Raw genomic sequence first — 24,970 nt, 5'->3', positions numbered from 1 at the left:
TGTACTCTGATTTTAATTGTTCTTAACTTGAAATGTTTAAGTTCTCTTGAATTATTGCAATGAGAAAGATGAATAAATATTCTGAGTAGCAGAAACTAAAAATGTTTGAGTTTGCTTAATCAGTAAATTTAAGTTAATTATAATTTAAAATTATATTTAAAATAAACTCCAAAAATATAAGTGATGATGTACTCAAATGTTTGAGTTTATGAACTTAAAAAAATTGTGGCAACTGATTGCCTCACTTTTTTTAAGTTCTGCTTACTTATTCGGGTTTACAGTGTAGGTAGTTATTATCACGATAATACACTCGATAATACACTATCACACTAGATGGCTGGAAGTCAGTTGTAGTTCTTGTGTTTCTCTTTTTTCTGTTCTTGTTTCTCTGTCCTTCAGTGATTCTGCTTATCAGGTGTTCATCAGTGTCTCAATTCACTCACTTCTTTTCATTCACTCTGTCAAGTGGACTATATTAGTGAACTAATGTAGGGAATAGTGAATGAGGGTATAGGGTGTGATTGGGAAAACAGCCTCTGAGTGTCGATTTTGAGCACTGTGAAGGTGATGGAGGAGTGTGTGCAGGTGATGAAGGAGTGTGTGCAGGTGGTGAACAGGAATGATACTGGGAAGTGTAGTGCTGAGGGTGACTGAGCCTGTGACTTTGACATTCATTTTGTTAAGATATTTTGTAACAAAAAGGCATTTGAATAATACAGGATAGCGTGAATGTGACCTGAACAAAAGCAAAAATATTTCATGTGTTTTAATACAAAGAAATCAAGACACAGATTTACTTTGAATGAGACATTAGTTGCACTTTTAATAATTTTTTATAGCTTAGTTTTTAAATTTATATCACTATACCGATAAATCCTGTGGCCCTCCCTCTTGAAAATACATTTATGACATATTTTGTACTAGACAATTAAAGTAGTGTACTGTAAAATGGGTCCTTACAAAAAGAAACAGCTTTCTGACCTTCACAAACAAAAATATAATTTTGCAAGATTAACAAATGTATAACTTTACAACTCTGAATGTAAATTAATTTATTTCCCTTCACCATGCACACATGAAAGTTTTTAGGTTGTTGTTGTTTTTGCTTTTGTTTGTTTTTTTGCCAACATTTACTTGAAAATATTTCAGCTTAATTATTATGAGGAATCTGTAAAATTATGCTTTTCACCCTCCACCAAAAAATCCTGTTTACAAAAGACTAAATAAAATGTAAGAGCTTTACATCAATAACATTAACAGCTATAAATAAGACACTCGTATAACATGTTTTCCTATCATTCAAGTTGAATTATGAATTTAAAATTCCCAAAACATTCACTCTGTTATATAAAATACCCGTATAATAATGGCACTTTTTATTTCCTGATCGTGATTGCTGTAGTCCTCAGTGTTGTTTGACACAGCAAAGACATCTGAAGAACTTCCTGAACTGCTGTCTGACCTGGACAAGAATGAGACGAGAGGAGCTGAGTGACTTCATGACATCCATTTAACCTCTGAAACTCATGAACCACAGTGGAATTTCCTTATAATAAACACGTAAGAAAACATGTTTAAAGAGACTAGATTTGCAATTTCAGAAGTAAATGTAGATACGTTACTTTTATATACTGTCTCTGAAGAGAGTGAAACGGTTTTCCTATGGAGTGTGATGATAAAATGACTGAACTAATTACGGAGGACAAAAATGATTTTAAACACTGAAGTTTGAAGTAGTTTAAAAACTTGCAGTTTGAGAGGAGTAATGCTGTGCATGAAGACAGACAGACATATCAAAGACATTCTGTTTATATTCTGACAGTTGGAGTTTGAATATTTCACTCATTTGAACATTCCGTCACAGGAAGGAAATGGAAGAATAGTAACAGATTAAACAACTGACTCTGACATTTCTCTATAAATGTCATGGATTGCCAAAATAAGAACAGGACCTCCATGAAAACAACTGTAACAGTCTTTCATTTTCAGTTTTGAATGAAATATGGTGGTAAATTGAGTGATGTCTGACCTCATCATTGAGGACACAATAGACCAGGAAGATGAAGGTTCCCTGCTGGGAATTCAAGATCAGGAAGAGGATCTCCAGCTCCTTCCTGCCATTAGTGAAGAAACCCAGAATCCAGGAGCAACCAAGAACCACAAACTGAGCCAGTGTTTTAAATGTCATAACACTGCAGAGAAATAAAGGAAATTATATATATATATATATATATATATATATATATTATGGAGTGTTCAAATCTGAATATTTGTTACTTGGTTTGTTTCATCTGTGAAACTTCAGCATTCAGATTTTTGAGAGTTGAGTTCAGACTGATGATGATGTTGAAGAAGAGAATCATGTTTAACTGAAAAGTAGAAAAATAATAATTAATCACTTTGTTTTCCCTTTAATATAAATTAAAATCATGAGAAATAAGAAATGTGCTTACTGCTAATATGACACAAACAGGACCCAGAAAACTCCAGATAAAACCTTTATCCATTTTAATCCAGCAACTGTTTAGAGGAAACATAATATAAGAACTGCATGCATTTGGCAAAAATACTGTCTGGTGTTGACTTTTTTAGTCTTTTTAATCTTGTATGTGCTTTTACAGTGTGTGTAAAAATGTATTTTTTATCAGATTAGAAATGTCACAAAAGCCCCAAGCTGCTTTATTTCCCTCTAATCAAATGAACCTAAAAACAACAACAACAACTCACTGTTCACTTCCGTATCCATCAGGAAGCAGCCCGACTGACACGGCCACCACAACCAGAGCAATCATATATCCAATCACACACAGGTATCCACTGCTAAGCACCTCCCTCTTTTTGGAGCTGACCTGTGATAGGTTCTTCACACAGATGAAGAGCAGCACAGCTTCAATGAACATCCACACAAAGCCGGAGAGAAAGAGGAAGTGCAGCACACCTGATATCACGGCACACAACACCTGGAGATCATGAGAGACGGTTATGATGATTCTCAGTGAGACTGTGCTGAGCTGTAGGGCTCCTTCATCATTCTCACCTGATGAGAGCGTATGAGGCTCAGGAACTGTTGTGTGAACAGGAACAGAAGGTGAGCCAACAGCAGACTCACACAGAGGTTGATTCGAGCCACATTATTCACTCCAGGACTCCACTGACAAAGGGCAAAGGTCAACAGGGCCAAACTGAAGAACACCAGCCCCACGATCACACACACCAAATTCAACAGGTCCATCAATGTGTCGCTCTGAGAAAACATGTCAGAGTACATGAGTGCCAAATTTGTGCTGTTCTTCAATGCTCACTATAAATGTTCTCGTACCTCTGAAGGGCGGCTGGTTTGCATGATGAGAGCGAATGTGGACAGATGAACACAGGAACACACAGTGTAGCTGCTGTTGGTCTCTAAAACAGAACAACCATCTACAATCCACTCGCTGATATTCCAGTACACACAGGACAGGGAACCGTCGGGGTCAAACTCCTGCAAAAAGAAGAAAGAACATGCAGAAAATATAACAACACTGAATATTAGATGTTTTCAGATGTTCATCAGTTCTCAGGTTGGACAAAAACACATTTCAGTCTCTCACTCTGATGTGTTTGAGGGTGAAGTTGACTGGTTTGGTGAGTTTAGTGTTGGTGGTTTTGGGAAGAGTAGCTGAGATCACAGTGGACATCATGGTTTTAATCGTGTCATTTGATTTGAAGAAGTCTGGCTTCAGTAGATTCTCCATTGTGTTATAACTCATGAAAGCCACAGCAGCTGATCCTGTGTGACAGAAACAGAAGCTTACATGCAATACTACAACAATAATAAAAGCAATCTAAATAAAACAAATAAATAAATAAAAATAAATAAGCAAATATGGCTTAGTGGTAATGGTATGATTTTTCTTTCTAAGGTTTTTTTAATCCTACAGAAACATTTCACATACCTTCATTGTTGTTCTTGGCGATCCCAATGAGATCGATGTCCACAGAAGAATTTGTTGTGTCAAGTCGAGGGATTTTATCTAAGGTGACATTGGGTCCAACCATGAAGACTTCAACCTCTGATTAAAAACAAACAAACAGTTATGTGCTATATTAATAATTTATTTACAACATGTATCTTTTTTTATGAAAGTCCGATTCCATTGAATTTGCACAAAAGTCAAACAAATAAATGACTATTCACTATTGTTGGGTTTTATCTTTGATGTAGTTTAATCTGCTAACTGAATAAATGTAAATAAAAGCACTTGTTAGCTGGAAAAACCAGCAATGCAAGTTTGAGAGGTGGCGCCCCGACAAATCTCGCGATAATCACGACTTGCTTTACGGCACGACGTCACATACATCAACAACATATGAAGCAGCCTCTATGGAAGACACTAGCACGCATTTCAGAAGTAAATCATGGCAGGGTCGAAGAAGAAAACGCGGTCCTAAGAGTCAAGGAAAAGAAAACGAGAAACTGACTGCGTGAGGAACCGGACAAGAGTCTCACTCAGTCAGGCTTTCACTCGTTGGCGAGAGCTAAAAGCAGCAATGGATTCAACAGCATTGCTTACCTGGCGTTCTTGTTGATGTACTAGTACAGCGGTCCCCAACCTTTTTTGCGCCACGGACCGGTATTTTAGGTATCAGACAATATTTTCACGGACCGGCCTTTAAGGTGTGGCAGATAAAAACGGGGGTATTTTTTAGATATAATAATAAACATGAATCCAATGTGTAGGCCTATTTGCAACTTTATTAGCAGCGTCCTCGTAACATCGCGCCTAAAGACAACTGAGAAAGCCTGAACACAAACAAAATTGATTATGATTATGAATATGTAAAATATAGCAGGAGACATTTTAATTGTTTACTAATAAACAAGTGTTTTTTGTGTCAGTGTCGGCTGGAAAGATGAAGTTGACGATGCTGACTCGCGATCTTCGCAGTAGTGAACGCACCGGAGATAAATGCACATTTCATACGAAATACTGTACATAAGCAGAGAACAGTCAGATTTCTTTCGTTTTGAATTGTTCTGTTTAAAAGTAGACATTTCAAGCTTTCTATAATTTCTCAGGTCTGTGAGGCAAGTAGGCTACCTTATCACTGAGTTTCGGTTAATTTATGAGACAAGCTCCAGTTCACGCGTCGGCGTACTGTTGCCAGTAATATACTGTTAATTGTACAGTTCTTTACTGTAATCTACAGTATGTTACTGTAAAATGCACTAAAACTCAAGTTAACTAATTACACTTGCAGAAACCAACTGCCTTAAATTGACCAACTGTCATTTAAACGTATTAACTCAAATTTATAATGCATAAATAATGTGAGCAAAGTATTACTGTGAACTTTTTTCATTTGAAACCACTAAAAACTATCGAACATAAAAAGATTTCCACTGGACCAGCAACTACACAGTCACCGTCTGTTAAATAAAGCAACATGCAGCATATCATCAATGTTTGTAGATCTTCTCCTGGATTGAAGCACAGGCTCTACTCTTCTGCACAATGGTGACCCAAAAAATAAATTTTACAGTAAACTACTGGCAACAGTGTTGCCAGTATATACCTGTTTTATAACTTACAGTTTATTACTGTTAAAATACATTTTGTGGGTGTGTCTTTTTATCTTACACTGTTAACCCATTCAACCCCACAGGAAAATCCACACTACAAAGAGTAAAAAGTAACACTGACTAGGGTAGGGTACCGAAACCCGGTTCCAATAGGGAACCGGTTCCGACATAAACGGTAGTAACGAGACCGATTAAGAACGAAACTTTCGGTGCCTGATTTCGGCGCCTGACTTTTTTTTTACCGCCCCTATAAAACATCTCGCGCCACGAACATTCCAATAATAAAGCATTTACAGTTAACCAGCAGAGCATTCATTTTGTTCGTTTGTTAAATAAGAGACGATCAAGCGCTGAAATGTGTTTTTTAATTCAAGTGATCAAAGTGCTCGTTGCCACGACGATCAGTGGCGCTGATACAGTGTTTTCTTTTGTGGCTCGCGCACAACGCACCGTCTTTACTTGGACGCGCGCTTCAATACGTTGCGGAGACTCTCTATTCGTTCCGGTGAAATCAAAATATAATGCACACAAACCTGTCCCTGCTTGATATACAACCACTGATGAGCATAATCGTTTAAAAAAAAATGCGGATTAAAAAGTTGCCAGTGTCGTGGTGGACATGGTAAGTCTAGTATTTTAACTGCAAATCTTGTATATCAAGTATATTTATTTGAGACTATTATGTGTGTGTTAAATATTTCTGCTCAGTGTCAGATATTTCTCTGTTTTAAAGTAAAAATCATAATATGAGAAGACAAAATTTTGATCTTAACTTAGCCTAAGTGTTTTAGGCTACATCAATAGCCTATTAAACGACACACACACACACACACACACACACACAGAGGTACATAGCAAAAACCCCAGTGTTAAATCAACACTGCTCAGAGCACATATGGCCCCACTCTACAGAGTGTTAAAATTAACACTGAAGCAGTGTTGAAGTTAATGAGATAATTAAGTGATTAATTAAGTGATGATTGGCCATTAGTGGTGACACCTGATGATAACAAGCAGACTCACTGAAGGAAAGAGAAACAAGAACAGAAAAAAGAGAAATACAAGAACTACTGACTTCGAGCCATTATTGCACTTATTATTTTACCAGTTTGACTTTATTTCTGTCATACATCTACACACAGTCTTATTTAGATTTAACAGAAGTTTAGATGGTAATGTTTTATGGAATGTTTCGTTTCATGTCACCATTATGGTGGTCAGTGTTTGCTTTAGTTGGGCTGCTCTTGACCCTTTACTTTTGAACATTAGTATTTCTCTGGCTGTTCCAACTCTGTGTTTATAAAGCATCTGTGTTGTGGCAAAAGAAACTGTGACTTTGGCTGTGTTTCCTGAAAGCATCGCAAGCCTAATTTGATCGTACAGACCATTTGTTGCAGTTGGTCTGCAATCAAGTAAGGCTTAAGATGCTTTTGGAAATGCAGCCCTGGTTATGATTTGATGATGAAATTACTAGTGACCTGATTCAATGATGGCACCCATCATTATAAACTGATTATCCACATGTTTTATTCATTTTTCACTACAGTAGTTACTTCCAGCAATATTTTAATGATCTGAAAGTTTTAAAATCACACACAGACATCAAGAATCTACATATGAATCTCAACAATGGTGACAATCAAACAAATGCTTAATGTTGCAGTGCATGATGGGAGCCACCAATCAGAACGCATCAATGGCTCACATCATGCATTGCAGCATGAATAAATTATGCAGCTGAATTGTCCTGTAATTTTCATTGTTTTTTCTGTTTGCTTTTATTTTGCTATTGTTTTGTTCTGACTTTAGTAGCTTGTTTTGTGATGTTCAGAGTTGATCTGTTCGTCACTAGTTTGTTTATTGTCACCATTGTTGAGATTCATATGCTGATTCTTGATGTCTGTGTGTTTTAACACATTAGCTTCTTTGCTCAAAGTATTTTCAAAATTTTTCATATTGCTGTTGGATCTCAAACTGTAGAATCTCAGAGCTACAATCACCAATACTAAAATGAGACATCAAGCATATAGTTAAAGATTTAGACTCTGAATGACATCAGTGAATTAGGTCACTACATGATGATAATGTCACTATCATCAAAACATACTGTGAGCAGGTCATGTTTTCTCTTGCAGTAACAAATGTGCTTTATAAACACAATGATGGAACAGTCAGAGAAAAACTAATGTTAACAAAATGAAAAGAGTCAAGAGCCCAACTAAAGAAAACACTGACCACCATAATGGTGATTTGAAAAGAAATTCCATAAAACATTACCGTCTAAACTTCTGTTGAATCTCAAGAACTTTTGTCGATGTATGACAGAAATAAAGTCAAACTGGTAATAATAAGTGCAACAATGTGTAATGACTCGAAGTCAGTTGTAGTTCTTGTGTTTCTCTTTTTTCTGTTATTGTTTTTTCTCTTTCCGTCAATGATTCTGCCTATTAACATCAGGTGTCACCACTAATGGCCAATCACTTAATTAATCACTTAATTATCTCATTAACTTCAACACTGCTTCAGTGTTAACTTAATTATCTCATTAACTTCAACACTGCTTCAGTGTTAACTTAATTATCTCATTAACTTCAACACTGCTTCAGTGTTAATTTTAACACTCTGTAGAGTGGGACCATACACTCTCAGAAAATAAAGTACATAATTGTACCTTTAGGGGTACAATGGCTTGTCACTGGGGCTGTACCCTCAAGGGTACAATATTGTACATATTTGTACCCTTGTGATTTGTACCTTAAGAGACCAATCTTGTACCTGTGGTGACAATTTTGTACCTTTATTTAACAATACAAAAATGGACCCTTCAAAAATGGTACAAAATTGGCTTTGACAGGGTACAATCGTTGACAACAATGATATATATATATATATATATATTAGGGCTGGGCGATTTAAATCGCGATATTGTTATGCGCGTCTCGTCAGTAAAGCCGGTTCCTTGATTAGTAGTAAATCACCATCACCTGCTTTCAGATGGAGCGGCATTTACTACAAAGAGCCGTAATTAACTGACAAGCTGAGCCATATCGCATTAAAATCGCGGACGTATCGCCAGCGATATTTAATGCGATATGGCTCAGCTTGTCAGTTAACTACGGCTCTTTGTATACAGCAAAAACTCCAGTGTTAAATTAACACTCCTGGGAGTGTATTAGTCCACACTCAAGAGTGTTGAAGTTAATGAGATAATTAAGTGATTAATTTAGTGATGATTGAGCATTATTGAAGACACCTGATGTTAACAAGCAGAATAACTGAAGGAAAAAATCACAAATTGTAAGTTGCCGTTATGGTGATGGGTGTTTGCTTTAGTTGGGCTCTAGACCCATAAATTATTAACTTTAGATTTTGTTTGTCTGAGGTATCTGAGTTATAATTGCTAGTTGAACAAAGAAAAAAAGTGATCTTGTGGTGTTGGTTATATTATGACAATCATCATTTGAACTTGATCACTGAACTCATTAAAATCCTTCTTTCTGACTTCGATTTATGTTGTTGGTTACAGCATAACTGTGAATCTGCATAAATGCCCAGAATTTTTGATATAATATAAAGGATTTCTTAAAAGTTGTTTAAAAAAAAAAAATCATTGTTTTAGGCACACACAGACGTCAAGATTCAGTCTATGCATCTCAACAATGGTGAGGAGCAGAATATTCAATTAAGAAAAGTAAATTACATAGACAATTCAGATCATAATTTATTCATACCGCAATGCATGATGGGAGCCATTAATGAGTTGTGATTGGTGGCAGCCACTGCAACATGCTTTATTATTGTCACCATTGTTGAGATTCACAGGCTGATTATTGATGTCTGTGTTTTACATAAATTTATCTCAAGGTCTTTTGATCAGAACAATGTTTATTAATAATTTTGAATTATAAGTAAAGTACTGATAATCATAGGCTGAAGAATCACAAAACAGCTGCTAACAAGATAAACCAAATTATCTCAATAAGTTACCTCTTCCAGATCACAGCATGATTATGTCAAAACATAACCAACACTATAAGATAACACTTTACTTTGTTCATTTAACTGTTATAAATCAATAACAGCAGACAAACAACAGTAAATATTAAAGTAAACATATAATGGTCTAGAGCCCAACTAAAGCAAACACCCACCACCTTAATGGTAACTTACAATTTGTGATTTTCTCCTTCAGCGATTCTGCTTGTTAACATCAGGTGTCTTCAATAATGCTCAATCATCACTAAATTAATCACTTAATTATCTCCTCAGCCCTAAATGCCGCTCCATCTGAAAGCAGGTGATGGCGATTTACTAATAATCAAGGAACCGGCTTTACTGACGAGATGCGCATAACAATATCGCGATTTAAATCGCCCAGCCCTAATGAACAGCTTTATTTTGATTAACTAACATTAACAAAGATTAACAAAAACAGTAGTAAATGTATTGCTCATTGTTAGTTCATGTTAGTTAATACATTTACTAATGTTTAATAAAGGAACCTTATTGTAAAGTGTTACCGAATTGTCTTACTAATTTCCTTTCCCTAATTGAATATTCTGTTTGTCACCATTGTTGAGATTCATACACTGATTCTTGATGTCTGTGTGTGCCTAAAATAAATATGTGTTTTATCAGATCAACTTTTAAGAAATCCTTTAGATTATTTCAAAAATTCTGGATCTTATGCTGTGGAATCACAGTGATGCTGTAATCAACAATATACATTTAAGTCAGAGATTAAACTCTAAATGAGTTCAGTGATTCAGGTCAAATTATGATTAAGTCAAAACATAACCAACACCACCTGATCAACTTATCTCTTTGTTCATCTAGCCATTATAACTCAGATACAACAGCCAAACAAAACCTAATGTTAACAGTTTAAGGGTCAAAAGACCCAACTAAAGCAAACACTGATCACCATAACGGTGTCTTAAAACAAATATTTTCTCCTTCAGTGATTCTGCTTGTTAACATCAGGTGTCTTCAATAATGCTCAATCATCACTCAATGAATCACTTAATTAGCTCATTAACTTTAGCACTCTTGATTGTTAATTTAACACTCATATTTTAACACTTTAACACTCTTGAGTCTGGAGCCAAATAAACTCCCAAGAAAGTTCATTTAACACTGGAGTTATTGCTGTGTTATAATGATTTAATATCAGTAAATTGACTTACAAAACTTTTATTTCATTTATTTCAAGGCTACTCTAATATAGTGATAAGCTAAAATCTACCTTAAATGATTAAGGTATCATTAAAACCTTTAAAAAAAAAACTTTTTTTTTTTACAAACAATAAAATAAAATTACTTAGCAGAGGCTGTCTTTTGATATTGTACCTTAACCTTTAAAAGAAACGGTATATATTTGTACCTTTTAATGCTTGGGGACATATATGTACCTTTTTGACCCTCAAAAAGGTACACATATGTCCCTTGGGGGACAGAAATGGACTCCTGCTGTACCCCTATTTCTGAGAGTATATGTGCTCTGAGCAGTGTTGATTCAACACTGGGGTTTTTGCTGTGTATTATTTTTTTGATAAAGTGTGTGCGGTTTCGTTTTCTTAAGTACTGAATACTGAGTAGGTACTGGTATCGGATAAAACCCAACCAATACCCAACCCTAACTCTGACGCAGTGTTGCAGTGAGATAATTAAGTGAATATGTTGAATAATAAGTGAAATAAGTTATTGTTGAGCATTAGTGATGAACACCTGCTGTTAACAAGCAGATTCACTGAAGGAAAGAGGAACACACAAACAGAAAATAGAGAAACACAAGAACTACAACTGACTTCCAGCCATTACACATTTTTACACTTATTATTAACAGTATGACTTTATTTCTGTCATACATCTACAGAAGTTGTTATTGAGATGTTTAATTGAAAATGTTTGGTTTGAAGTTACCATGATGGAGATCAGTGTTTGCTTTAATTGGGATGCTGACCATTGACTTTTTAACATTAGTTTTTCACTGGCTGATTGAACTGTGTTTTTGTAAGTCACACTTGTGCACACACACAGTTTGTGATTGATTGTGGTTATATTGATTATGATGGAAAAAAAAAATCGTCACATAGCCTGTTCATTCACTAAATCTATTTCAGTTTTTAATCCTGCATCAAAAGTGTTGTATTACCACCACTGTGGTAACTAACTACAGTAATAAGTATTTTTTAACTCATAATGCACAGCCTAAAAAAGAAACAAGCTACAATGTCTTGTAGAAACACAGATATATCAAAAATCTGCATATGTCTCTCATCAATGGTGGCAATACTTTATTTGTGTTGTGCACAATGGAAGTAATGGCATTGATGTATTAAGTGTTCATTCATGCAGCAGTGCATGCTGGGAGTTTTATACTATCCTGGAACCCAGCATGCATTGCGACATTAAAGTTTTTACTGTCACCATTGTTGAGATTCATGTGCTGATTCTTGATGTTACGTGTGTGTCTAAGACAAGCAAGAGTTCAAAATGTTTTAAAACACTATATTATTTCAATATCCTTCAGAACAAACTATATTTCATATTATTGATTCACAGATATGATTAGTATGAAATACAAATAAATCCAAAGCTTTTACACTGGTTAAGATCAGAGAATCAGACATGTCCAGGATGCTTACGTAATCATCACAACATTCATGAACAACTGATCATCTTTCTCTTGACTTTTTCTTGCCATAACAAATGTGTTTTATAAACTCATAGTTAAAGCAGTCAGAGAAAAATCTAATATAATAAAGTCAATGGTTCAAGAGCCCAACTAAAACAAACACTGATCTCCATCATAGTGATAATAACTGTATTATTTTCAATAAAACATCAACAACTAAATATCTGTTAATTCTCAACAATAACTTTTGTACGTAAGAAATAATGTTGAACTGGTTTGTAAACTGGTTTCACACTCAGTGGCTGGAAGTCAGTTGTAGTTCTTGTGTTTCTCTTTTTTCTCTTCCTGTTTCTCTGTCTATTTCTCTGGCTATTTTTGTTTTCTACATTATATTACTGTTTTAATGGAAAATGGTATGATATTGTCAGAATTTAGTCCTTTTTTTTACAGCAAGGGTTAACAGTGCAGGCAATTGGTTGATGAAACATTGATTAAAATTAAAATACAATTAATAAAAAACGAAATTAAATTTAAAGACAGGCTTTTGTGCTTTCTGTTTGAGGTCTCTGTGAAAGTTTTAAAGTCTTTTAGTGCCGCTTTCAGAGCGCTCACGTCCGTAACGGAGAACTGTCCGATCTGTAACATTGTTTTTGTTTTGTTTTTTGTTTTCGAAATAAATGCAACTTATAGTCCAGTGCGACTTAGGCTAAATATGTTTTTTTTTCTTCTCCATGGCGCATTTTTTTGACTGGAGCAACTTATAGTCCGGAAAATACGGTAAGTTATTTATTCTTTCTGTGCGGCACGGTACCAAATGTCCCATGGACCGGAACCGCTCTGCAGCCTGGGTGTTGGGGACCCCTTTACTAGTAGACATCTTCGGAGGCTATCTGTGCCTGTTCGATGTCCAACGCTTTGTAACGCGTTGTGTCACGAGGAGAAATAGGGATAGCTCACAGATGAAGTTATTACAGAGGCCAGACAGACTCACGGAGGCGATTGGCATCTCACAACTTGCAATTTATTCCCCAATCGAACTCGTGTAACTGTCTGTCACCCGTTCTACCGTCCACAGCGTTACTTGATAAACAAAAGTAGGATAAGAATGAGCATCAAACTGAAATAACCCGCTGCCGGATACTAGTGGATATTCGAGGCGCACATACAATACAGTTCAACAGGGCGCACACAGCTCTTAAAGGGGCCACACCTTTTTTCCACTTACAGCTTCCATCCTACTGAACAGGTACCGGTATACAGAGGTGTAAAGTCAAGGTTCAGAAAGTAAAAGTCCTCCTCAGTATTTTGTTCCAATCACCTGGATTTGCTAATTCAGACAGGAGAGAGAACTAATTAGTGAAATCTTGTTCATGGGTGGAATAAACATATGGCAGGACTTTTACTCTTTGGCCCCTGGATTACCCACCTCTGCCGGTATAGAGGGCGGTGGGGATCAGGCCGTGAGTGCAGAGACGGCTTTGTGTAAGTGGTATGTACGACAGTAGCCTAACGTTAAATACAATACTCCGCTGTTTGACAAAAACGGAAAGCTGCATAGTGTGCCTTTTAAAATCAAAAATGTTTCATGTTTTTTTCAGGATGGGTGTTTTTCGGGACACAACCTGTCCATCTGGAATCTGTCTAATGTGATGAGCTAACAAATGATGAATGGTGAGCTAACAAATGATGAATGACTTTGCACCAAAATACTGACCTTTGACATCAACAACAAAAGATACAGGCAATGTTTTCTGCTCTTTTTAAAACATTTATAACTCTTCACAATTATCATTCACATTGAATTACAGACAGTGACTCTGCACATTGTCACTGTCTGACACCCGTGATCCACCGCTGCTCTCTAGACTATAAACTCCCTGATATCATATATAATCTCAGTTTCATCATCAATTAACAGTTTCCCCACTCACCTACAACAGCAAGAGTAAAACTGACATTGTCACTCGTGTCTGTCTGCTTCACCAATGTAGAGATGAGTTTCTCACTGGTTTTTAAGATACGGTTCCCATAGGAGGCTAGTTCAGCTGGGCTGACTGATGATGATGATGAAGATGACTCTAAAATGTTCTCTGAAGCGTTGAAGGCCACAGTCAAAATGTTGGTCACAGTCTAATTTATTGATCAGATAAACAGTGTCAGAGTAAATGTCAACAGAGCAAATAAGACAGCACTGTTTTGTCAATCATCTATTATCTACAGTATATAACTGACAAATGTTTGATTATTTGATTATTTTTCTCTTGAAGACTTACAGTCACAGAGAGCACTTGTGATGTGATGTTCTCGATCTTCTCAAGAAGATTTTGGAAACAGTTCTGACTCTGAAATCACAATTGTGAAAGCAGTAGGCTGTTGATTTTGATCATGTTTTTCAGTATTAACAGAGAGCCAAACATGTATTGTTACTGCACTGAAAGTCACTGTGAAGGTTCAGTGATGTTATGCCAGATAGCAACATTGTGACGTCCCAGATCCAACCCACATCTGGCACATGGCTCAGTGGTTCATGTAGGTTGTCTGCAAACTGGAAGGTTGGTGGTTCAATCCCCGGTTCCACCTGACCAAGTGTCGAGGTGTCCATGAGCAAGACACCTAACCCCAGCTGCTCCCGACGAGCTGGATGGCGCCTTGCATGGCTGACACCGCCGTTGGTGTATGAATGAGTGTGTGAATGGGTGAATGTGAGGCAATATGTAAAGCGCTTTGGTGGCCATAGGTCTATGAAAGCGCTATATAAATGCAGTCCATTTACCATTTTACATGTGGAAAACTGACCTGGCCCACATTAAGCGTGGAATGACGGCCCTTGGGCGGACCGCTCCTATTTGCCAGATCTGGGCCGCAAGCAGGCCATAGCAATGCCACATGTCAGCCAAGAGCAAATAAATAAACCACAACTGGACCTTATGTGTTTGTCAAAAACATTTGCAGCAACAAAGAAAGCTAAAGTGAAATGAAATCAGGTGATGATGGTTACCTGTTGATGGTTTTATAATCATCATGAAATAGACTGATTCACTGATGTCTTTTGAAACTAACAATTGTGTTGTATCATTAATACAATCATATTACAGACCCTGTGTTACTGAAGTATGAGATCCAGCAGTATTATTATAATCAGTTAAAATCTTTTAACAAACATGAGCACAAGAAGTCAACCTACGCTGACATACAGTTATCAACAATCAGCACATGCATCTCAACAGTGGTTAATGCTGTTAATAATAAACGCTGTTATGTCTTTTGTTTTGTTTTGATGCCTGATGTTTATGATTGTGTGTGTGAGGTCCGGGAGGTAATTATACCAAATCATTTGAGATAGGTCTGACTGCAGAACCGCAGAACCATACGTCATAGCAGTGTGAGGACGACAGCGCCAGCCCAACAGTCTGGTGCCGGAAGTGGATACCATACATATCCACCTTACATATACCATACCTAAACCTACCCATCTCCACCCCCTGACCCCTAAACCTACCCATCTCCACCCCCTGATCCCTAAACCTACCCCTAAACCTACCCATCTCCACCCCTTAGATGCTTTTACCCCGCCCACTTCCGGCATCAGACTGTTAGGCTGGCGCTGTCGTCCTCACACTGCTATGACGTATGGTTCTGCGGTTCTGCAGTTGGTTATTATTGAATCATTTTGATGACACGCATTTCAGAATGAACAAAACATAATTTTAGATGGTGTGTGATGAGATTGATCAGTCCAGTTATCCAATCACATAATCTCATTGCATAAAATACATGAATGGAAACATTGCCATTGATAGGGGCCGTGAGTTAGAAACTCAACTTACGGTGCATCCTTCCTCCAGCGTTATATTTATACCTGCAATGACAGAAACCATCATAAAGACAATAATAAAATACATCTGCAAATGGAAATTTAGCATGGCCAGACAAAACTTTAGAAAATAATCTCATAAAGTCCTATCCATTTATATTGTGTTTTATTCATTTTGAACTTAGTCCAGAGTAGAAGTCAGTGTCTCACTTTAAGCTGTGATGTTTCTCCAATAGGAGCAGAACTCATGTTACCAACACATAAAACTATCAGTGATAAATGTGCTAAACAAGATTAATAGATTAGCAGCAGTCAGAATTAAAGAAAGCATTGATCAAAAATAAAATGATGGATAAGACAAAAAAAATGGGAATGAAGAGATGTTGCTGTGGAATTAATATTTTTTCATGGACATAAAATCTAAATCTATATCCTCTCAGTCAAAAAACATTTTTTTCCAAAAAAGTGTGTGTACAGACAATCATTTCATGTTATAAAAATGTTCTGCAAATGCACATTTCACACACTCTTTTATCTATATCTAGAGACACAAACACACTCACACCAAACATTCAGCCAAAACATAATACAACACAGGAAACATCAGAGTACATTACCAGCTGAGGTTGTCTCTGGTGTGACTGTTGTATAGGTGACGCTGATGTTAGTAACAGCTGAAAAAAATAATAATGATGAATATCAATTAATTGTTAATATATGCCTACATGAGCCTGCCTATGAATTCATAGGATTAAGACTGAGGCTAAAGTTTATGTGAATAAGGCTGCATTTGTTGATCAAAGCAGATTCATAAGAATTGTTTCCTTAGGCCTACAAGTTCATTTGTCCCATTTATTTATTTAGTTTTCATAAATTAATTCATACAGTTGTTTGGTCATACATTGTGTAAGAACTACATCAACATTAACACATTATGAGGATTACTTTTATTGCTTTGTGGTTTAAAGAGCACAAAGTTATTTATTACATGAAACAAAAAAACAAAAACAAAAAATGGATGGGTCTTCTGGGGCAGAAAGGCAGCTTTTCCACCTTTTGATCACAAGATATCGTTAGTGTGCAACGTGTTGAAAAGCTTCGTGTAATGAACCATTTTACGATACAGTCGAAGGGGTAAGCCCCAGTGCTTCACAAAGCTTCATTTCACCATCACTAGAAAACACATTATTTGTTTCAAAGGAAGCCAAACAAAGATAATCAGGTGATACACAGCAAAAACTCCAGTGTTAAATTAACACTCCTGGGAGTGTATATAAGTCCACACTCAAGAGTGTAAAGTGTTAAAATATGAGTGTTAAATTAACACTCAAGAGTGTTAAAGTTAATGAGCTAATTAAGTGATTAATTGAGGGATGATTGAGCATTATTGAAGACACCTGATGTTAACAAGCAGAATCACTGAAGGAGAAAATCACAAATTGTAAGTTACCATTATGGTGATCAGTGGTTGCCTTAGTTGGGCTCTTGACCCTTATATTATTAACTTTAGATTTTGCTTGTCTGCTGTTATTGATTTATAACAGTCAGATGAACAAAGAGACAATGTGATCTGATGGTGTTGGTTATGTTTTGACATAATCATGTTGTGATCTGAAAATCTAAACTTATTGAGAAAGTTTTTAGTTTTTATTCATTTGTTATGAATAGATTACTTTCAACAATGGAAATATACTGCAAGAGATCTAACATTCTAAATTTTGAATTTGAAATTCAATGCAGGTAAAAAATTTGAAATTCTCAACATAACCATTGTTGAGATACATATGCTAATTCTTGATGTTTTTTTGTTTTTTCTCATTGTGCATTTTAAAAATTAAAATTCAGAATGTCTGATCTGTTGCAAGAAAGTGTTTTATAAACACTGTTAAAGACCACAAACTCACATAAAACATCAAGTCAAACTGCCCAACAAAAGGAAACCTCTACAGAAGATATTGAGCATTAGCAGAGTTTTAGATCATGATGTTTTACTGAAAATATTTTGTCACCATTATGGTTATGACAGTGACAAAACATTTTGGTCAATATTTTGTCACCATTATGGTTATGACGGTGACAAAACATTTTCAATAAAACATAATGATCTAAAACTCTGCTAATGCTCAATAAGAACTTCTGTAGACGTGTGACAGAAATAAAGTCAGTCTGGTTAGTAATAAGTGAAGCTGGTAATGCTGTTTGTGGAGTTGTTTAATCCTCCTCTGCTGAGATCTTCACAGATTTAATGTTTTTTATCTTCAGTTGATTTCATCTGAGGCTGTGGCTGGAAGTCCGTTGTAGTTCTTGTGTTTCTCTTTTTCTCTCTTCTTGTTGTTTCTCTTTCCTTCAGTGATTCTGCTTGTTAACAGCAGGTGTTCATCACTAATGCTCAATCATCACTTAATTAATAACTTAATTATCTCATTAACTTTAACACTGACTTAGTGTTACTTTAACACTCTTTAGAGGGGGACCATACTCTGATCAGAGTTAATTTAACTCTGGGGATTTTGCTGTAGAAAAAGCTCATGTGAATATAATTACCTGCACAGTATGCTGCATGGCACAGAGGTGGACTAACCAGCTCATAGACATAATAATTGCCTGGACAGGCTTTGACATTAATGGGAAAAGGCCCAGAAGAGCAGCAGTAAATGTCCCAGCGACCGCAGACATCTCGAGTGACGACTCCATCTGCTACTGTTGGGTGTCCACCAGTAATCCACAGTGGGACATTAGTGCCACAGCTGTACACAGCAACACATGTGTCTGGGATATAAGCATTCCATCCCTGAATAACAAGGCGATACCAGCCGCTCCAGGAGACAGACGTGTCACAGTATCTGACTGAAGCATATGTATTATTGATGGATCTCCATGAATCATCCAGCATAGTGTAGGTGTAGCAGGGGTCTGCAGAGATAAACGTATTAAAACACTAATATGAATCCATAGTCTCAATATAAATATATTCACAAAATACAATTCTCAAACTGATATTCACAAAATGTTATTCCCCAATGCAAAACGTGGTTCAAATTTTTTTTGAATGATTCTACATTTCCTGCATTTGCAAATTGTCACATATTTGTAAATCACCCTGAATTTGTGTTTATATATTAAGGTTGTTTTTGAGCCCAAAATAAAAGGATGGAAGAAAAAAAGATTTCCCATCAGATATGTTATTTAATTCTGCCAATCATAACAGGCCTAACTGAACTCATGCGTCATCTGTACAGAGCGAATGAATGAGGGATGAATGAGGGATGAACGAGAGATAGAGATGCTGATCAAAAGGCTCGCTCTAAATGAAGTATAATTTCTATATTTTCTAGAAAATGAATCATTTTCTGGGGGGGGGGGGGGTGCACCCGAGACCTGTCTCTCTGTAGGCAAGGCCGTGGTGAGCTGGTGCCCTCTTATGTCACAGGGCACCATAAACTTCCAATAGGAAAATTCAACTGCAGTAGCCACCGTTCAACCTGAAGAGGGCAGCACTCAGACACTTTATACCCAAATGTCAAAAAATTTACTTGAATCAATGAACAGCATTAATAAAGCCCCAGTCTTACAGATCATTGCAGAATAAGAATTAAAATATATGTTAAAATATACCACAGAACATCATAATCAAACATTTATGACGAGCTATGTGTTTATTATAAAATAAACATTAATTTAAATGATGCTGACACACGAGTAACATCAAATAATGTGTCTAATCCTGAGAGCTCCACTGTAGCAATGTATGGATTAACAAATCATTTGGAGGCAACAATATGTTAGTAGCCTACTGCTTTTTTTTACGGTGAAGTACTGGCAACCAAAGCTGTTTTTTTGTTTGTTTTTTTTCTGTCAGTGCGTTATACTGGTGCAGTAAATATTTTATTCTTCTGACACAAGCACACATCTATCCAATGGTACAGGGCTGCGTTTCCCAAAAGCATCGTAAGCCTAAATTGATCATAGAGATTGTGTCAGTTGTTCTACGATCAATTTAGGCTTACGATGCTTTTGGGAAATGCAGCCCTGATCTGTAGCCTACATAGGCTACATTAGAAATAGTGGTGTCAACAATAATCGATTCGGCGATGCATCGCAATGCGGGGCATGCACGATTCAGCATCGATGCGGCAAAGTGCCATAATCGATTATGTCACTGTTTATTTTCTGGCCTTGAGTTGGACAATAAAGTTGTGAAGTTTCAATTACTTCCGGGACTTTCAAACATCAAAATAACATTTATTAATAAGTATTCTTGTCAAAATTACATATAAACATCTTTTCCTGTTATATTTTGCCGGGAAACGCAACACGCTTGCGTGTCGCGTGAAAAATAGGTGTCGGTTCTATTTCTAGCATGCACGCGTTTTCGGCGCGGCTCGAGCCGCCCCTGCGTGTCACGCAGGCAGTGTGCAAGCTCTAACCTGTTAACATCATGGGAGCCGAAAAAAAACAGACACGCCACGCAGCCAGTGTGTCGCCAGCCTTACGCAGTGTGTAAAACCTGTCACACTAAAATCAAGCACGTTGGCAATACAACTAACTTAAGTTAGTTTAAAAAAACACTTATGTTCACTGCTGGAAAAAGTTGGCTGTTATTATTGCTCTATTTAAATTCAAATGGTTCTAAAGCAGAGAGATTTCTCATTCAAAGCACTGAAAGCAGTGATTTATGTTTTCTTTTTCAGTTTTCAGTTTTGAAAATGCCATATCCAATACCCTGTACCATTCAATTTTATTTTATTTAATGACATTTATGTCAAAGATACAGGATAGTAATACACACATAGCAGCCAATAAAATCTGTTGTTCAATATCTGACTGCTTGTATTGCCTCATGACTGATGAAAAATTTGCCTTGTATGCCTTCACTGTATTAACCAGTCTATGGTATTAACATGTAAGCTAGAAGGAGGAGGTGTTTTTCCGTGGCCCTACTTATCACCCTTAGGTGCTTGTAATTTGCATTATTTATTATTACACAATATTTTTGACAATGTCATTCATCTTTTATTTTAGTGAAGTCGATGAATTTGACAGAGCAAATGCAAAAAGAATGAAAAAAGAAGGAACATTCGCCTACCACCAGAAAGTAATTATTTTACCTTATGCATTTACATTACATTTTACATTTATTCATTTAGCAGACACTTTTATCCAAAGCGACTTATAAATTAGTTTTTTTTTATGCAATTGAAGACGAAAAGTAAAGTCACTAACACAATTCTTTCTTCCTTTTTTCTTTGCTTTGTCCTGTTTACAGCATGTTTGCAGTGTTTGCAGTGTTGCAAGATCAGTGTTACAGCAGTGATGTTTAGGTGATCGTTAAATAAAGTACAGAATTGTTTATTATTGGTGTTTTGTCTATTCTTATTTGAGTTTTGCTTCGCATTTAAAATATCAAAAAACAGGTTTTGTAATGTTAGCATGGTAAAATGTTAATTAGACCATTATAGGTTGAACTGAAAGAAAAATTGGAATTTGAATTAAAAAAAAACATTGTAACATTATAATATCACATAATATTTTTCAGAAGATAGTTCAATTTGTAATTGTATCCCTTTTATCAGTAATTTTCTTTAAATTACACCCACGCTCAAAAAATTACTGGGTAATTTGTTAGTCAGAGAACACAATTAGTTTTTTTTGGCACATGCATTAAGTAGGGAACACAAATATTTATTTGGATAACTTTAAATAAAACGAGACCGTAATATTGCACCCTATTGTTTTCAGTGGCATTTGGATAAGGGTGTTATACGATCTTCCGAACAGTTGTCTCGAAAAACGAGGGGTCTGAGAACGCGGGACTCTGTGTGCGGCTGTTATACAATCTTCCGAACAGCAGGAGGCGCTGTCTCGAAAAAACGAGGGGTCTGAGAATGCGGGACTCTGGGTGCGGGACTGTAGCTGCAGGCTCCGAGTCATAATATTGGTTTGGCTGCTCCTTGCTGATCTGTTCATTTTGAAAAATTGTGATTTGGGGTTATTATATACATTATGTTGGATTAAAGTGAAATAGACTTTATAAAACAAACTAACACAAATAATTTGTTTTGCCTCTTGTTCATTTTAATTTATTAAAATGAGCTAAAGTAACACAATTTAACATTGTCACAACTTTATTTAATTGCGTTTAAGCCATCTAAAATATTTTACTTAATTTGTTTTAAAACTAGGCTACATGAAATAATAACATATAATAATAAATAATAATAATAATAATAACTTGGACACAACTAACTGGTCTGCATTTCCCAAAAGCATCGTAAGCCTATATATTGTATAGCCATTGCCACCGACACGATGATCACGATGCTTTTGAGAAACGCAACCCTGGGCAGTGGATCTGTAGTTCCCAGCATGCATGTGCAATACGTGACAGTATTGTCAGTTTATTTCTGTTTATGCACAACCCAGTTCAGAGGACGAGTTTCCTTTACAGTTAGAGAATAAACAAAGCCATTGACTTTGACACATGACTTCAGTGTTCTTTACCATGCGCTTAGATCATTAAAATAGGGCCCTTAATGTTCAGGACATTTAGAGGAGTTTCTGAAAATTTGAAGAGTTTCAAAATTCCTCCAATTCAATCAAGGGTCATGAAATAATTGTTATCAAACTTGATAAGCAATTTCAACTTTCTTAAGAAATCAGGGTATATCTACTGACAGCTATGCTTCAGTAAAACTTTGTTTTTTCAGGTTGGTTGAATTCAGTTATAATTAAATTCAGTAATCTTAAATCATATATTTCATTTCAACAAAACCAGTTATTGTAGATGTTACCACATGAAGTACATTTTCGAAATTGAAAAAAATGTCAGTGTACATTACCAATTTCAGTCGTCACCGGTGACACAGTTGAAAAGGCCAAGTACAGTCTTAAGACATCTAAAAAATAATTATGAATACAAATGAATCAACATGTTTAAGAGGACACAATGAAATAGCAGTCAACTGGTCAAATAAACAAATATAAGCTTGTACTTAAAAGTAACATTTCAAAAACACAACTTGAAAAAAGTTGAAATGACTGATTTTGTTGTGTTGGTTCAGCAAAAATCCATAAAAAACACAACTTGAAAAAAGTTGAAATGACTGATTTTGATGTGTTGGTTCAGCAAAAATCCACATCCACACTGTAAAAATCTTGTACAACAACAACAAAAAACTTAGAACTATTTTCACTTAGCTTTTTCTTGTTGACTCAACTTTTGTAAATAACAGTTATACAAACTGAAAATAAGTTGTCTGTGACACGCAAATCACTAACCTTATTTCTGACCAAAATTAATTATTTTTGTATTAATATTTTGCTAGCAAATCTTTAATGCAACAGTTCAGACATTCAGAAATTTGACTTTTACATACATTGTGGGATTTTTTCACAGAGACCTCAAGAATCAGCATATGGATCTCAACAATGGTGACATGTTTCATGCCACAATGCATGCTGGGAGCCATGATTTTAATACTATGGTGGCTCCCAGCATGCATTGCAGCATGAAGCATGTCACCATTGTTGAGATTCATATGCTGATTATTGATGTCTGTGTGTGTATCAAAATACATTTATCCCTTATAATGAATTATAAAATCACAATTCAGAATGTCTGATCTGCTGCAACAAAGTTTTGCTGGAAAAATATTATATATATATAGAAAAAGTAATTTTGATCAGAAATAAGATTAGTGATTTATTCTAGTTTATGAGGCTGAAAACTTGATCATCTTGGTTTATTTTTCCTTATCAACAAATTATGTGTTTTGCTAAACACTGTTACAAAGACCACAAAAACTCACACAAAAAGCCGAGAGTCAAACTGCCCAACCAAAGGAAACGCTCATCACCAAAATGTTGATGACCAAATGATTTACAATGGACACATTTTTTTTTAATTGGCTCAACTACAAAATATTTGTTACAGAATAGTTGTACCTCTCCAGAAAACAAATAATGTCAAGTTGACTCAACTAAACGTTTTTTTTTATTTTTTTATTTTTTTATTATTTTTTATCACAAACATCTTATTTTCAGTTCGTATAACTGTTATTTACAAAAGTTGAGTCAACAAGAAAAAGCTAAGGGAAATTAGTACTAAGATTTTTTGTTGTTGTTGTTGTTGTTATTGTTCAATTATTCTTTTTTTTACAGTGTAAAAAGCTCAACTTTTTCTTTCGCAGAACACAGAATAATTTCCTGTCTATCCTAGAAACTCTTATTATCTTCACCCATCTTTTCCACATAATGAAACTCTTATGCCTCTTCTGTTCAAAAAAAGCACCATTGCAGCACTACAGTATCTATATTAAATATGATGTGTGAGTCATATCCAAATCTTCTGAAGTCAAACAGCAGCTTTATGTGAAGAGCAGAATTAAATGAAAGAAGTGGTTGTTGTTTAGAGTGGTTTCTCTACACAGATAAATCAATCACATTGTAGTTGTATCAATATAAATGGAAGCATTAATGACCATAGGATTTAAGAATTCTAGAAGTTTCATGAGAAAGAAAAGTAATTTCTCCCAAACTGATCCTAAAATGCAAAAATGAATTGTCCAAACCAAATATCCGATCTGTTTCTGTAACTCTAAACCAAAAAGTATAATTGATGTGATACATTAACAACTTTACTCCAGCTCCCAAACAGATCGAGACACATGAAGTGACGTGAAGGATAAACCAGATCTGATTCACTGGTCATTACATCAGCATACAGACAAAAGCAAAAAACACTGTTTAGACTTACACAGAATAGCAGAGATGAGAGGATGAGTTTTTATAAAACCTGAAATATGAAGAAAAAGTCAATAAAAACAACTGAAATTGTATTGGATTGAGTCTGAGAAAACTACATTCATCATACGTTCACAGTTCATAAGGTTTTTGGGGTGATGAGAGGCAACCTTTAAACACAAGAAGAATACTCACCTTTATGAAAGGAAGCCAT

At 35.8% G+C, this 24,970-nt stretch overlaps 1 protein-coding gene across 1 annotated transcript; it reads right to left on the bottom strand.

The window, feature by feature from the left end:
- Positions 1-795: 795 nt before the first annotated feature.
- On the bottom strand, positions 796-24,970 carry LOC311077985 (adhesion G protein-coupled receptor E3-like; the record flags this gene model as incomplete). The annotated part of the gene is made up of 13 exons (XM_084106630.1): positions 796-1,462; positions 2,030-2,192; positions 2,278-2,369; positions 2,454-2,520; positions 2,728-2,960; positions 3,038-3,244; positions 3,320-3,481; positions 3,591-3,769; positions 3,936-4,052; positions 14,132-14,330; positions 14,474-14,542; positions 18,596-18,927; positions 24,952-24,970. 13 exons carry the CDS (start codon positions 24,968-24,970, stop codon positions 1,406-1,408), a joined length of 1,896 nt encoding a protein of 631 aa, XP_083962756.1. The 3' UTR covers positions 796-1,405.

This window comes from Abramis brama (genome assembly GCF_963993115.1).
Source record: "Abramis brama genome assembly, chromosome: 2".
Lineage (NCBI taxonomy): Eukaryota > Metazoa > Chordata > Actinopteri > Cypriniformes > Leuciscidae > Abramis > Abramis brama.
The sequence above is the reverse complement of the archived record's forward strand: the minus strand, read 5'-3'. Positions and strand labels throughout refer to the sequence as shown.